Source organism: Alosa pseudoharengus, unplaced genomic scaffold, assembly GCF_046254945.1.
Source record: "Alosa pseudoharengus isolate Yale_2024_CS ecotype anadromous, Long Island Sound unplaced genomic scaffold, YU_APseudo_1.1 YU_APseudo_1.1_scf_10, whole genome shotgun sequence".
NCBI classification, from domain to species: Eukaryota; Metazoa; Chordata; class Actinopteri; order Clupeiformes; family Clupeidae; genus Alosa; species Alosa pseudoharengus.
In genome coordinates this window covers 10,975,804-10,989,332 of record NW_027468565.1, presented here as the reverse complement: position 1 = coordinate 10,989,332, position 13,529 = coordinate 10,975,804, and the positions used below count along the sequence as shown (strand labels likewise).

General features: G+C 45.0%; 1 protein-coding gene across 1 annotated transcript in view; it reads left to right on the top strand.

The window, feature by feature from the left end:
• The window catches only part of LOC143100252 (voltage-dependent calcium channel subunit alpha-2/delta-1), a 112,434-nt gene that overhangs the window by 66,642 nt on the left and 32,263 nt on the right, over positions 1-13,529 (top strand). The window contains exons 7-16 of the mRNA XM_076263242.1: positions 1,745-1,876; positions 3,520-3,589; positions 3,846-3,896; positions 4,202-4,301; positions 10,880-11,038; positions 11,310-11,414; positions 11,848-11,926; positions 12,255-12,304; positions 12,427-12,516; positions 13,477-13,529. The exon at positions 13,477-13,529 is cut by the window's right edge and continues 25 nt beyond it. Coding sequence (XP_076119357.1) covers positions 1,745-1,876; positions 3,520-3,589; positions 3,846-3,896; positions 4,202-4,301; positions 10,880-11,038; positions 11,310-11,414; positions 11,848-11,926; positions 12,255-12,304; positions 12,427-12,516; positions 13,477-13,529 — 889 coding nt within the window. The remainder of the gene's footprint in view (positions 1-1,744; positions 1,877-3,519; positions 3,590-3,845; positions 3,897-4,201; positions 4,302-10,879; positions 11,039-11,309; positions 11,415-11,847; positions 11,927-12,254; positions 12,305-12,426; positions 12,517-13,476) is intronic.

Sequence of the window (13,529 nt, the reverse complement as noted above, 5' to 3'; positions counted from 1 at the left end):
ACGTACATCTGGCCCTGAGAGCAGTAGTTTATCTGAGGACCTCAGATTTCTGGGAGGGCAGTGAAAGTGTACAAGCTCACTTATGTATTGGGGAGCTTGTCCATTTAAAGCTTTATACACACAAAAAGAAGAATTTTGTAATCTACTCTAAATTTCACTGGTAACCATTGCAGGGATTTCAAAACTGGAGAAATATGTTGGTGAACAGCCTTGTAGCTGCATTTTGCACCATCTGAAGTCGGGATAGATTGGACTGAGTGACACCAAAATAAAGAGAGTTACAGTGGGATGAAATAAAGGCATGAATCTCAAAGTCTTTGAAAGAAAACATAGTTTTGTCTTTACTTAAGATTCTAAGGTGGTAAAAAGGTGACTTGACAACAGCATTTATCTGTTTCTCCAATTTAAAATAAGGGTCAAGTAGAAAGCCAATATTTCTTGCATAAGGTTTTACATATCTGACAAAAGACCCTAGTTCACTAATTGCATTATTTGCAGCTTCATGTGAACCAAAAAATAAAATATCTGTTTTGGATTCATTCAGTTTTAAAAACTTGGTGGACATCCATTGTTTAATCTCCTTTAGGCAATCAAGCAATGGGTTTAGATGACCAAAGAAACCACATTTAAATGGGAGATACAGTTGTGTATCATCCGCATAGCAATGATAGGGTATACCGTGCTTTTTCATAATTTGACTGAGTGGAAACATGTACAGTGAAAATAAAATACAACTAAGCACACACACACACACACACGCACACACACACACACACACACACACACACCACACAGAGACATACACACAGACGCACATACAGAGACACACACACAGACACACATACAGACACACACAAACACACACACACACACACACACACACACACACACACACACACACACACACACACACATTCACTCTAGCTGGGGCTGAGAAGCGGGTTGCAGGTGAAGGTAAGGCAGATCACAGAAGGTGTTATGTACGTGTGCACGGCACTGATGGAGCCACCATCCCAGCAGGCATGGGAGGCAGGCGTGGGGGAGGGGGGAGGGCGGAGGGGGGATGTCCTGGCGGTGCTGGGGGAAGCGAGGCTGCCTGCAGGGAAGAGGCTCTCTCCCACCGCTGCCTCCCCCTGTGATGCCTCACCCCTGGGAGGGACATGCTGTTACCATCGCACGGACACCAAAGAGCAGACAGAAGACTTTATAATGCATGCAGAAAAAAATCACACCAGACATGGAAGAAGGGAAACATAGACTCCCCATATCTTTCGTAATCTTTCGTTACAAGTTTGAATGTTGTTGAGGAGTGAGTTTTTGGTTTTTTTTCTGGGGTAATTGGTTACAAAAACAATATAATCCCCTGAGGTTGTCCAGTGTTATATAACCAGCTTTTGTAGCAGATGTTGAAATAGAGTTCACTGACTAGTACAGGAATATGTAGTACAGGAATACGCACATGTGTTTACTAAGACAAAGTAGGGAAATCACAGCGTCTCAGTGTCTGTGTGTGTGTGTGTCTGTGTGTCTGTGTGTGTGTGTTTCTGTGTGTCTGTGTCTGTGTGTGTCTGTGTGTGTGTGTTTCTGTGTGTCTGTGTCTGTGTGTGTCTGTGTGTGGGAAGGAGATTTAATTGTTGGCATTGGGGTGGCTTTGGCCTTTTGAGTGAGTAGACTAGATATGTTTCTAATGGTGGATATACTTATGCGTGTTTGTTTGTTTGTTTTCTTGTTTGTTTGTTTACAGCTACCATTGTGCTGAACGAGCTGAACTGGACAGAAGCTCTGGAGGATGTGTTTAGGAAAAATAAGGAAGAGGACCCTACTCTACTCTGGCAGGTGTTTGGTAGCGCCACAGGGCTCGCACGCTATTATCCAGGTATCTCTGCACATGTGTGTGTGTGTGTGTGTGTGTGTGTGTGTGTGTGTGTGTGTGTGATCTATGTTGTAGTTTATTATGCATTTTGTACATTTATTGGTCCACTGGATGTCACTATGCAACTATGCAAAAATAAACATCACTTACAGCAGACAAGTTTCTAATAGTGGATATAATTACCTAAATGCAGCATGTCTCAGCAGATTTCTCTGCAGAGTCTCTGCAGAGTCATTTGTGTATGTGTGTACCAGCTGTAAATGTGAGAGGGGGTGTGTTAGTGCACAGTATATGTGTGTGTGTGTGTGTGCATGCACTCAGTCGTGTGTAGGTGGGTAGGTGTGTGTGCTTGTGCATGTGCGTGCATGTGTGTGTATGTGTATGTGTGTGTGTGTAGCAGCTGTAAATGTTAGCAGGAGGGTATGTTTGTGCGTGGATGTGTGTGTGTGTGTGTGTGTGTGTGTGTGTGTGTGTGTGTGTGTGTGTGTGTGTGTGTGTGTGTGTGTGTGTGTGCATGTGCATGCACTCACTGGTGTGTATGTGAGTGTGTGCTTGTGCTCGCGTGTGTGTGTATTTATGTGTGTGCCAGGGTTTATTTTTGTTTGTCTGTGCACTGATTCCATTCCCCTAATTGGCAAACATCTCTTCTGTCCCCAGATAGACATACACTGACATTTCCCCATGAATTTAATCTAAATTCAAATGTCAGCCATGCAAACCGGGCACAGCACACAAGCCTCAGCGGCCCTGCTGTGTCTTAATGATGGCCCTGGTGAGGAGCTCACGACCTTTAGTAAAACACTGATTGCTCTGATCGGAGAAACGTGTATGCTTAACATCACTGGGCTAATAGATGAGGAATAATGTAATTAATTTGTACAACCACCCGCACTAATCACTGTGTTGTGTTGTGGTGATGATTCACTGCAAAAGTGATTGGCCTGAGAGGGGTGTTGAGTGTGAGCGTGTGTGTGTGTGTGTGTGTGTGTGTGTGTGTGTGTGTGTGTGTGTGTTTGTGTGTGTGTGGAGGAGTATGTTTGTCCATGTGTCTTTACATGTGTGTATGAATTCTGTGTGAATTTGTGTGTCTAAGAGGACATGCCAATCATGCTAATTAATTTTGAGATTTTTTGCCATCTCAGCAGACTCTGTTAGTGAGACCGGTCTAAAGTGTAATTTAATAAAAGCGACAGCATGACAAGGGCTCTATGCACCAATCCATACTGTACCTAGGGCTGTCAGAACACCATGTGCTATGCAGCTCTCCATAGAGCTTTATGGCCTGCCACATCAAGCTGAAAGTAATGTGCATTGGCATGGCAATCAATATCTACTTTATACATTCCCAGAAAGTTGCCGTGTGTAAAACGAGTGTGTGTGTGTGTGTGTGTGTGTGTTTGTGTGTGTGTGTGTGTGTGTGTGTGTGTGTCTTTCTGTGTCTCCATCTTACCTTGACCTCATCTTTCCTATTCACCCATTCTCTCTGTTCCTCTTTTCCTCTGTTCTTTCCTTCTGTCTTGTTGTCTTCTCCCTGTCTTTCATACATCCATTCTTTTTTTGTTTTCTCTGATCCTCTCTACTGTCATCTCCTCTCCTCCTTTTCTCCATGTTTTTTTCTCTCTCCTTTTTCTCATTCCTTCTCTCAGCCTCACCGTGGATGGATGCACGGAAGACCCCCAACAAGATAGACCTGTACGATGTTCGCCGCCGACCATGGTGAAGAGATCCTTTGGAATATGTCATTCATAATTCATAGCATTAAAATGTTTTCTAATAAATAGTATAGAATATTTATACATTTTTTAGATATACCGGTGCATGTATTATTCATTCATTTGTTTGAGCTTCTGTCTCATTGCTGACATTGAGGTGTAAATTAAATGTTTGATAAAGGCTTTACGTTGCCATTAATTTATATTCACAGAGAGAATAACAATTTTCCATTTTATTTTGTTTTCTATTCCTTTTATAGGTATATTCAGGGAGCTGCTTCACCCAAGGACATGTTGATTCTGGTTGATGCGTGAGTTGCCCTGAGAGTTGTTTATTTATTTATATTATGTTTGATTCGCAGACAGGGATAGAAGCAGTAGTTAATATTTTCATTTGACCTTGCTAGTTTGCTTTTGTTTTCTTGTTTGTCTTCTGAATTTTAATCATTAAATAGCCTCTGAGAGGAAATAAGATATGAAGTGTGTGTGTGTGTGTGTGTGTGTGTGTGTATGCAGGTGCATGTGTGTATTTGTGTCTATGTGTCTCTGTGTGAGCTCCCCATTCTGTAAACTCATGTAAATTCATACAGTATGTGTGTGTGTGTGTCTGTTTCAGGAGTGGAAGTGTATCTGGCTTGACCCTCAAGCTCATCCGAACCTCCGTGAGTGAGATGCTGGAGACCCTGTCCGATGATGACTACGTCAACGTGGTCTATGTGAGTGTTCCAGATGGCTACTGTCTACTAGAACCCCTATTAGAACCGAGTGAGGTTCTAATTGAGTCTTCTGACTTGTGTGCTTATTAGGCACCAGCATACCATGTGTTGAACAGGTGGGGTATTTAAGAGATAGTTGCCTTTTACAGGTAATTATGTCATCTGATTGGTCCCCAGAAGGGACTCTCTCCATATGTGGGAACATGCTGGGTTGCGTGGTCGGTTGGCCTGGTGTCTTGTTTAGAATGATGGAAGAAATGAAAAAATGAGATGGCTATGTTGTGTTTGCTGGCATTCGTGTGTCCACTTACATATATGAGTGTGTGTGTGTGTGTGTGTGTGTGTGTGTGTACAGTATGTGTGTGTGGTGTGCGTGTGTATTTGTAATACTTGTAATATTGTAAATGTTCTATGCAATCTCTTAGAGTGGAGAGAGAGAAGTTGTGGAAGAAGAGAGCAGAAACAAGAGAGAGAGAGAGAGAGAGAGAGAGAGAGAGAGAGAGAAGCAGTAATGAAATATGGATCTGGGCTTGCCACTGGAAGAGAGTTTAAATGAAAAGGCCTCTGCAGGTCTCCCAGAGCTCAATTGGAATCCATCTGGCAAACGGGGCACTGAGAACTGACCCTGGGAAATGCCCATCTATCATACATACTATCCAGCCAGGCTCATTCACACACACACACACACACACACACACACACACACACACACACACACACACACACACACACACACACACACACACACACACACACACTCTCACCAGTTGAGTTGTCTCATTTACCTCTCATTTGAGGAAAGTCGTGGCTGAACTGTTACAGTCACTGTTTTTCATTCCAGGGCTGCTACCTCTGAGATGTAGAAGATGAAGTGAGGAAACCTGTTAAAAGGTTTTCCACATGACTCACGCTCTCTGAAAAGGAGGAAAGGAAAAGCCAAACACATCGCAGTCTGGACAGTGTTCTGAAGGAGAAATCCGCCATTGGCATGTCTCTGGGAGATCTCTGGCACGCCCATTTCCCTCTGTGTGCGTCTGTTTGTAAATCTGACTGTTGCTGTGCGTTAGTCAGAGGGATTTGGGATGCTCACTCCTAGCTTCTGTGAATCACTGAGCTGATAAAGGATTATCCCACTGGTAGCTGACAGCTTTGGGAACGTTTTTTTTATCTTCTTGCTTTCTATTCTGCTTTGTTATCAAATCAACTATGTGTGTGTGTGTGTGTGTGTGTGTGTGTGTGTGTGTGTGTGTGTGTGTGTGTGTGTGTGTGTGTGTGTGTGTGTGTGTGTGTGTTAGGTATGACAGTGCGAATAGTGAAAGAGAAAAGATATTTAGCATGCATAGCAGTAAAACATTATGTGAAATCTGGGACTAACATTAAGGTGCCTGGTGACAGTTGAATAGATGGTGACTGGTGATAGTTGAATAGACCAGTGGGGGGAATTACACTGCAAAAGCTGTCCTGCTGGGTATGCTGTTTATGAGTACTGCTTCCCCCACCCCCCACTCTCGCTCTCTCTTTAAGAGTGTACATACATACTGTCTCTGAGTATGTTTGTGTCATTGTGTCTCTATGGGCCCTATCATGACATTCTAAAGTGCATCGTCACTCGTCAAAAGTCTATTCAAATTTAGTAGGATGTTCAGTTCACATTGGGAGGGGTTTCGTTCTCAAAAGTGGAGCGCATGGCGTAACAAGGTGTTCCTAGGTCTTTTAATCAGTCAAATGGGTGTGTTTGGGGCGTAACATCATTTTAAACCAATGAGAATGACATCTGTCATTCCCTTTAACGGCGCAACGCGCGATATGTCAAATAAATGCATCGGTATTTTGGCATTCAACGGCGCATTTGAAGGAGGCTGCTTGCGAGACCGTATGGAATAGTCATTCTTAAACCATGCTTTACTAAAGCCTAGCATAGCCTTCACGCATTTGCACTCGTCTATTATTTGAACTCATTGGCAAAGTGAAACTAACTTCACCAAGGAGTCAGTCAACAACAAGACAGTTATATGCAGTTACTTTCACTATTGACTGACAATGGGTTACCATCGAAAACATAGGCTGGAAAATGCAACACTTACCCTAATGTTGCTCAAATGACTGAATAAAACAACATTTATCCTGCAGAGGAGTTGCTTATATCTCGTGACAGTGCGTCTTCAGCTGTGCTCCATACATGTCTCTCGCCTCTCCCCTAATCACTTTGCAAATGATGGTGAATAACTACTCATCATGAGATGTACAGTATTTCGTAATATCTTTATTCTAATTATGTTTACCATTGTAATCGTGCAATTTGTAATGCTTTGCATGGACGTGCGCTGGTGTGGATTCATGAATGATAGAAGGATGGTGCGTGCACCTGCCAATATGACTGTTGACATGCGCTCTTAAAATAGCATATGAACAACTCGCCATTGACTTCTGACCAGGTTTAGGTGGTGTATGATAGCGATTTTTAGACAATGCGCCAGGTCCCTCCCTAGGTTGTTAATTGCCACACCCCTGGGCGCAATGCTTAAAAAATAAAGGTGCAAAATAACGAATTCAACTTCGCGCCGGTGAATAACGAACTTTACGCCATGCGCTGGTGACCCAAAATACAGCCCTATATCTCTCTCTGTCTGCATTTGCGTGTGTTCGTGTGGATCGATACAGTTGCAGGCTGGGCTGCTGTGATGATGTCAGAGACCCCACACATCAGGGTGCGTTTAGCTGATCCAGGATCATTTATCACTCAAATGACCAATAAATCCTCTTCTCATTAACCAGCACCCTGGGACTGAGCTGACATTTGGGCACATTCTGGAAATTGTACAACGCGAGCACCCACCCACACACACACACACACACACACACAAACACAAACACACACACACACACAATGTTCACACACATCCATATTCACAGACACAGGCTCAATTTATTTAATTCTTGGATGTATAAACACTTCCACACACACACCCATGCACCCCCTCCCCCCCACACACACACACGCACACACACTGGCCTGCTTGTATCACATCAAGTGCATCAGCCCCATACAGATCACGTTTTATAGCCCCAATCATGGCAACACCTCTGCTGCATTTAAATGTCCCTCCATTGGGGCTGACATTTACACACACACACACACACACACACACACACACACACACGGCAAGTTATGCACACAGGCCTTTCATCATCCTTCTTCTGAATAACGACGCTCCAAAGCCCAGCTGGATCTGCAGTCTGCATACAGCAATGCCTCCCATCCAGCCACTCAGCCTGTGAGCTTCGTGAAGCCCTTTTCAAGGAGTAATTCCTGTCACTTGGCAACAAAACTGATTCAGTGGTAGTCCAACTGTTATATGTTTAAAGTCATTCGTTTATTAGTGAGGTGGACGTTTAATTTAGCTAAGCTTCTGCCTGGATTTATGTCTGTTTTACGTTGGCTGAAACAGATAAAATTGTACTGTTAATACACAAAATGCCTGGTGTCTGAGAACAGATCCTTTTTTGGTCTAAATCTCTCCGGCACCTATTACTGCTTAACAACGGTGCTGCCGATCTGAAGGCCGCACCGCAGAGTGCACTAAACTTGCCTGTTTGAAAGTGAGCAACTGTTGCAGGGGAACAGTGAGAGCCTTGTGTAGTAAAGCCCCATTAGCCTGCTACATGTGCGCACGGTAATGAGTGCAGGTGTTTGGAGCCACGCTAGTCCTAATCGGCGGACGTCACAGTCACATCGCATCACATCACTTTGGAACAGGCCAACAAAGGACACCGCTCGTCCACTCTGGAGAGAGCCACGATCAGCACAGTGGCTCCACAGCTACTCTCGGTCTCTCTCTCTCTCTCTCTCTGTCTCTCTGTCTCTGTCTCTCTCTCTCTCTCTCTCTCTCTCTCTCTCTCTCTCTCTCTCTCTCTGTCTCTCTCTCTCTCTCTCTCTCTCTCTCTGTCTCTGTCTCTGTCTCTCTCTCTTTCTCTCTCTGTCTGTTTCTCTCTCTTTCTTTCTCTGTCTCTGTCTCTGTCTCTCTCTCTCTCTCTCTTGTTCTCTTTGTCTCTGTCTTTCTCGGACGGCTATTGTAAAGAGCATCGTAAATGTCAAATATTTGGACAAGTAAATTGAGCCGGGTCTCGGCGGGTGTTTGCCCAGCGCACGAGCCATCTGCTCTGATTCAGCAGGCTGGATAGAGCAGGGGGCAGCTGTACCACTCTCAGGGCTGGGGCTGGACAAACAGAGGGTGGTGGTGGTGGCGGAGGTGGAGGTGGAGCTCGGGAAGGGGGGACGAGAGGAGAGGAGAGGAGGGCGTGGTGGACTTTGTCTCAGATATCCCGGAACGGCTGCTGGCTGGGCTCCAGCGGAGATTGTTTGGTGGCCTTTTTTGTCATCGCTGTTGTTGTTTTCGTAGCTGTTGGGGACTGGATGTCCATACAGATGTCCAGGTGTCCACTGGGGCACGACGCCACTTAAGATAAAAGCATCTGTTGCAGAAGTAGTGGATCACACCCCCCAGTCCTCTCCTTATTTAGATTCAACACGTGGCGGGTTTAAGTCCCGTCACGTTAGTGCAAAATGGACCCTGTTCACTGTGCAACATATAACAAGTAATTGTATTTGTACACTCAAACATACTGTATAGTAATGTGTAGCCCAGTGTAACACTGCACTGTGCAGGTGCAAACACACCTCTGACATCTGTCAAAGCAGGGAGTGGGATCAATGTGGGTGTGTGTGTGTGTTTGTGTATATTTGTATGTGTGTGTGTGTGTGTGTGTGTGTGTGTGTGTGTGTGTGCGTGTGTGCGTGCGTGTGTGCATGCGTGTGTGTGTGTGATTGTGTGTGTGCTTCTGGTAGCCATCGTGATGGAAAAAGACGTGTGCTCCACCTCTGCGCCATGGAGACCCAGGGACGAGCGGTGGGCAGGACGGGCTGGATGGTGGTGTGTGTGTGTGTGTGTGTGTGTGTGTGTGTGTGTGTGTGTGTGTGTGTGTGTGTGTGTGTGTGTATGTGTGTGACGTGTGCAGAGTGACGTACTTGGTGTGAGGGTAGGTAGAGGGTAGGGAGAACCCTTAGCAGCTTAATCCTGGTAAGTGAGCAAGTGCGTGCTGAGACTCCTTATTTTCAACACACACACACACACACACACACACACACACACACACATGGAGCACGGCACACATGGCTTTGTTTTAACCTGATTTGCAGAGACACAATGTCTATTATGTCTGTCTGCTTCTCCTTGTCTCTCTCACAATCACACACACACACGCACACACACATCTCTATTTATAGCATCCTGTCCCCTGAGAATGGTGAGTAGTCATAGTGGTGGGGTGGAGGGGGGTTGTGGGGGGGGGGGGGGGGCTGGCTGCATTGTGAGGAGCCCCGGCGTTAATTATTAAGCATGCAGCCTATGAAGAGGAATCACATCTGGGCGTGACTCATCAATCCTGCTGCCGTCCGCAGCGCAGTGCAGCGCAGCACGCGCACACACACACACGCCCAATTAGGTGTGCCCATAGAGAGCCCGGCACAGGCCTGGAGAGCCAGATAAACACATTGATTTATGAATCAGTGAGTCTGTGAATGAGCGTGACCCCAGGATTCACAAACAACACCAAGAGGATGAGCTTTAATGGCTCTCAATGACACACTTTTTAAAACCCGTTGTGTCTTTGTTTCAGAGAGTATTAAAATAGGAATATGTCTTATGTGGAACATGGCAATTTGTATATGGATATGAATAAAAAAATATATAGACATACTGTATAAGGCATGTTTATGAATTAATTAGCAGTCAGATGTGTACAGTGCACCAAGGGCTGTAATTGTTAAAACCTTTGGAAGTGTGCACATTTTCTCCACAGCAAAGACCCACTACATAATATGGGGACAAGCTGGCCTTTGTACATATTCCCTCTGCTGGGAAATTGTTAGTGTTGCCTTTGATTTACAGCATGAAAAGACTTAAATCACTTTCACTGCGCCACCACCCTTTCTTAGAGTGTGTGTGTGTGTGTGAGAGAGAGAAAGAGAGAGAGAGGGAAGGAGAACGGAAATTGAAGGGGGGTGGGATTGTATTGTACACGTGGCTTATTAATCTGATTATATAGGGACATGTTGGTGTGTCAGCTGCCTCCTCCAGAGATTTACTTAGACACCCAGTGCATTTACCACACATCTTAACAAAGATCGGCCTATTGGTCAAATATACCTTCATTGTTCCTTGTCTAGAGCGGAGTGCAATGAGGCTCCGACATGTCACTTCCTGCTGTGGCAGGTGTGTGATTGACGGCTCGTTGAGCAGCGGGCTTCTGAGGGGCTCTCCCGGCTGCCGCGTTCGCAGCACGGAGCTAAATTGTAGTGCACCTGTTCAGTCGCATAAGCCCTGATCGAATAAACAGGCAGGCCTGTGCAGAGGGACCTCTCTGTCTCCTCAGGAGCTAAGCTAATCTGTATCAAAACTGATTAAAGCCAAGTCCATTTAAGTGCAAATGAAATCTTATCCATATGGCATAATGTAGAGTGATGACTGTGTGTGTTTCCTGTCAAGAAGTTTTCCATGTCTTCTTCTTTGCTCTCACAGTTCAACACAAATGTGAACAACACGGCTTGCTTCGATCGCCTGGTCCAAGCCAATGTACGCAACAAGAAGATTCTGAAGGATGCTGTTCAGAATATTTCAGCTAAAGGCATCACAAACTACACCAAAGGCTTCGAGTTTGCTTTCGATCAGCTTTCTCGGGTAATTGCACGTTTGTTTTTTGGCTACACACACTCAAGAGCATTAACTAACTCAGACACATTTGCCCGGGCTATAGTGGAGTTTTCCACAAAAGCTCATGGTAGTGTATTTAACAGGGACACCTGCTATTGTTCCAGCCAATCTCTATGTAATTGACTTGCTGGCTGGACCGCTGCAGTCATGGGCTGCCCCCTACTGGGTATACAGTGTAAGTACATGTGGAGGTGACTACAGATGGCTCATTGGTGTGTTGTTTGATCTGGTGTTTCAGGAAAACATCTCCAGGGCAAATTGCAACAAGATCATCATGCTGTTTACCGATGGAGGAGAGGAGCGAGCTAAGGAGATCTTTGAGCGGTACAATCCTGACAAGAAGGTTGGCACTTTAGCCTCTGTGTATGTGTGTGTGTGTGTGTGTGTGTGTGTGTGGCGGAGGGGGGGGGGGGTATGGGTGTGTGTGTGTGTGTGGGGGGGGGGGGTTGTGAGTGTCTTCGCTTAGGGCAAAGTGGGTGTTTGAGGTGATTTGTATGTCATGACGTGGGTGTGTTAATTTGTGTCCCCACTGGATTAGCTGTGTCAAAGCTGCACACAGTACTCTGTGTGCCTAACAAGCAAAGCCCTCTTCCTTTCTCCCCTCCTTCCCCTCTCTCTCCTTCCTGTAAATGAAAATGGAATGAAAAAAAGCTTAAGGCTTTCACATCTTGTAGAAATGTTTAGCACTTCCACAATTCTCTCTCAAAACTCATCTAAATATGTATCTTGTTATACTGTCACCATGACAAAAGAAAACCTGTTTGTTTGCTTCTCAGGTCAGAGTGTTTACGTTCTCAGTGGGGCAACACAACTACGACACCAGACCTATCCAGTGGATGGCCTGTAATAACAAAGGTATAAGTCACAGTCTCTTTACAGGGTCTAACCTCCCTTTAACTGTGTTTTCTGTTTGGTTTGTGTTTTTGTGTGAAATTTATTCATGCCCTATCCATGCACAAATTATTTCATGATGACTGTGCCACTTGTACTAGCTTGGCTACTCATCAGGTCAACTGCAACACTTTCATACTCACATCTGCCCCCTAGTGGTTGAAAGCATGAATAAAGTCCTCCTCATTTCAAAACGTTGAAGAAATTACTCACCTTAATAATGCAATGAAAAGAACAGAAAAATGGCAACAAATGTGACAAAACTGAGCATCATTTCTTAATATTTATTCAGGATACTTCTTTGAGATCCCATCCATCGGAGCAATCCGAATCAACACTCAGGTGAAGGAACCTGCCTACCTGTTGCTGTCTATGGCTATCCAAATGTTTTAGTATTTTAAAATTGTATGCATGCTAATTTGCATTTGAATGTGTGTGTGTATGTGTGTGTGTGTGTACTTCAGGAATATTTGGATGTCCTCGGCAGGCCTATGGTTCTTGCAGATGAACAAGCCAAGCAGGTGCAATGGACTAATGTCTACCTCGATGCACTGGTAAGAACACATCTGTCACTTCTTTCATTACCACATCTTTTGTGTATTGTATCTGTATCTCTCTCTGTATCTCTCTTTTGCTCTCTCCTTCCCCCTCTCCCTCTCTCCCTTTCTCTCACCCTCCTCTCACACATCTGCCACATCTCCCATCCGCTGTTCATGACTCAAAACATGGGCCCGGAAGAGAGGGGAAAACAAAATGGCCAACCGGCTCAGAAACAGGAGCCTCTGTTCTGTGTGCTTGGATTTGGCAGGCACACCCACTGCAATGAGATTCAATGTTGTTTAAACTACATCCCTGATCTGCAGTTCTGCTGCTGCTGTAGCTCCTGCTGCTTGGGCCTGTCGAGTCTAGATTTCTGTCTCTCTGAGCTGATGCGGTTGCAGCTTTAGGGAAATCTCCCGTTCCTGCTTTTGTGTTCCCTCCGGCTGGGAACAAAATGGGCTCATTTGATGTACTAGTGTTTGCGCGTTTTCAAGTTCACTTTTCAAGTCGCAGGAGGAAAGGAAGAAGTTTTCAGACACACAGCGCTAGTAACCGTAAGTAATTAGTAAGCGAGGCTGAGATGTTGAATTCACTAGCCAACCGGATTAGCATCCACTTAATGCAGAATCAACATATGTTTACTTGGGAGAGGCAAGGACGCTGAGGACTATTTCTTGTTTATGTTGTTGTTATTGTTGTTGTTTTTGTGCCATGAATGCATGCAGGGATTGGAGACAGGCTGCTATAAAGATGGAGAATAACATGAGAAGTCTCAGAGAGAATAGGAGTTGACAAGTCCTGCTGTTTCTGCTGTGAACCTGTATGATCTTATGACCCTATGACCCGATGAGCTGTGGTTGGTCATCTTAGTATGTTTCACAGCATGTAAGAATACCATAGAGGGAGGGAGTGGACAGGTCATGCGGTTTGTGCTGTTAACCCTCATGAACTTCTCCTGACCCTCTAAACCCCAGGAGCTTGGTCTGGTCATCACTGGAACTCTTCCTGTCTTCAACAAGACCCGGTC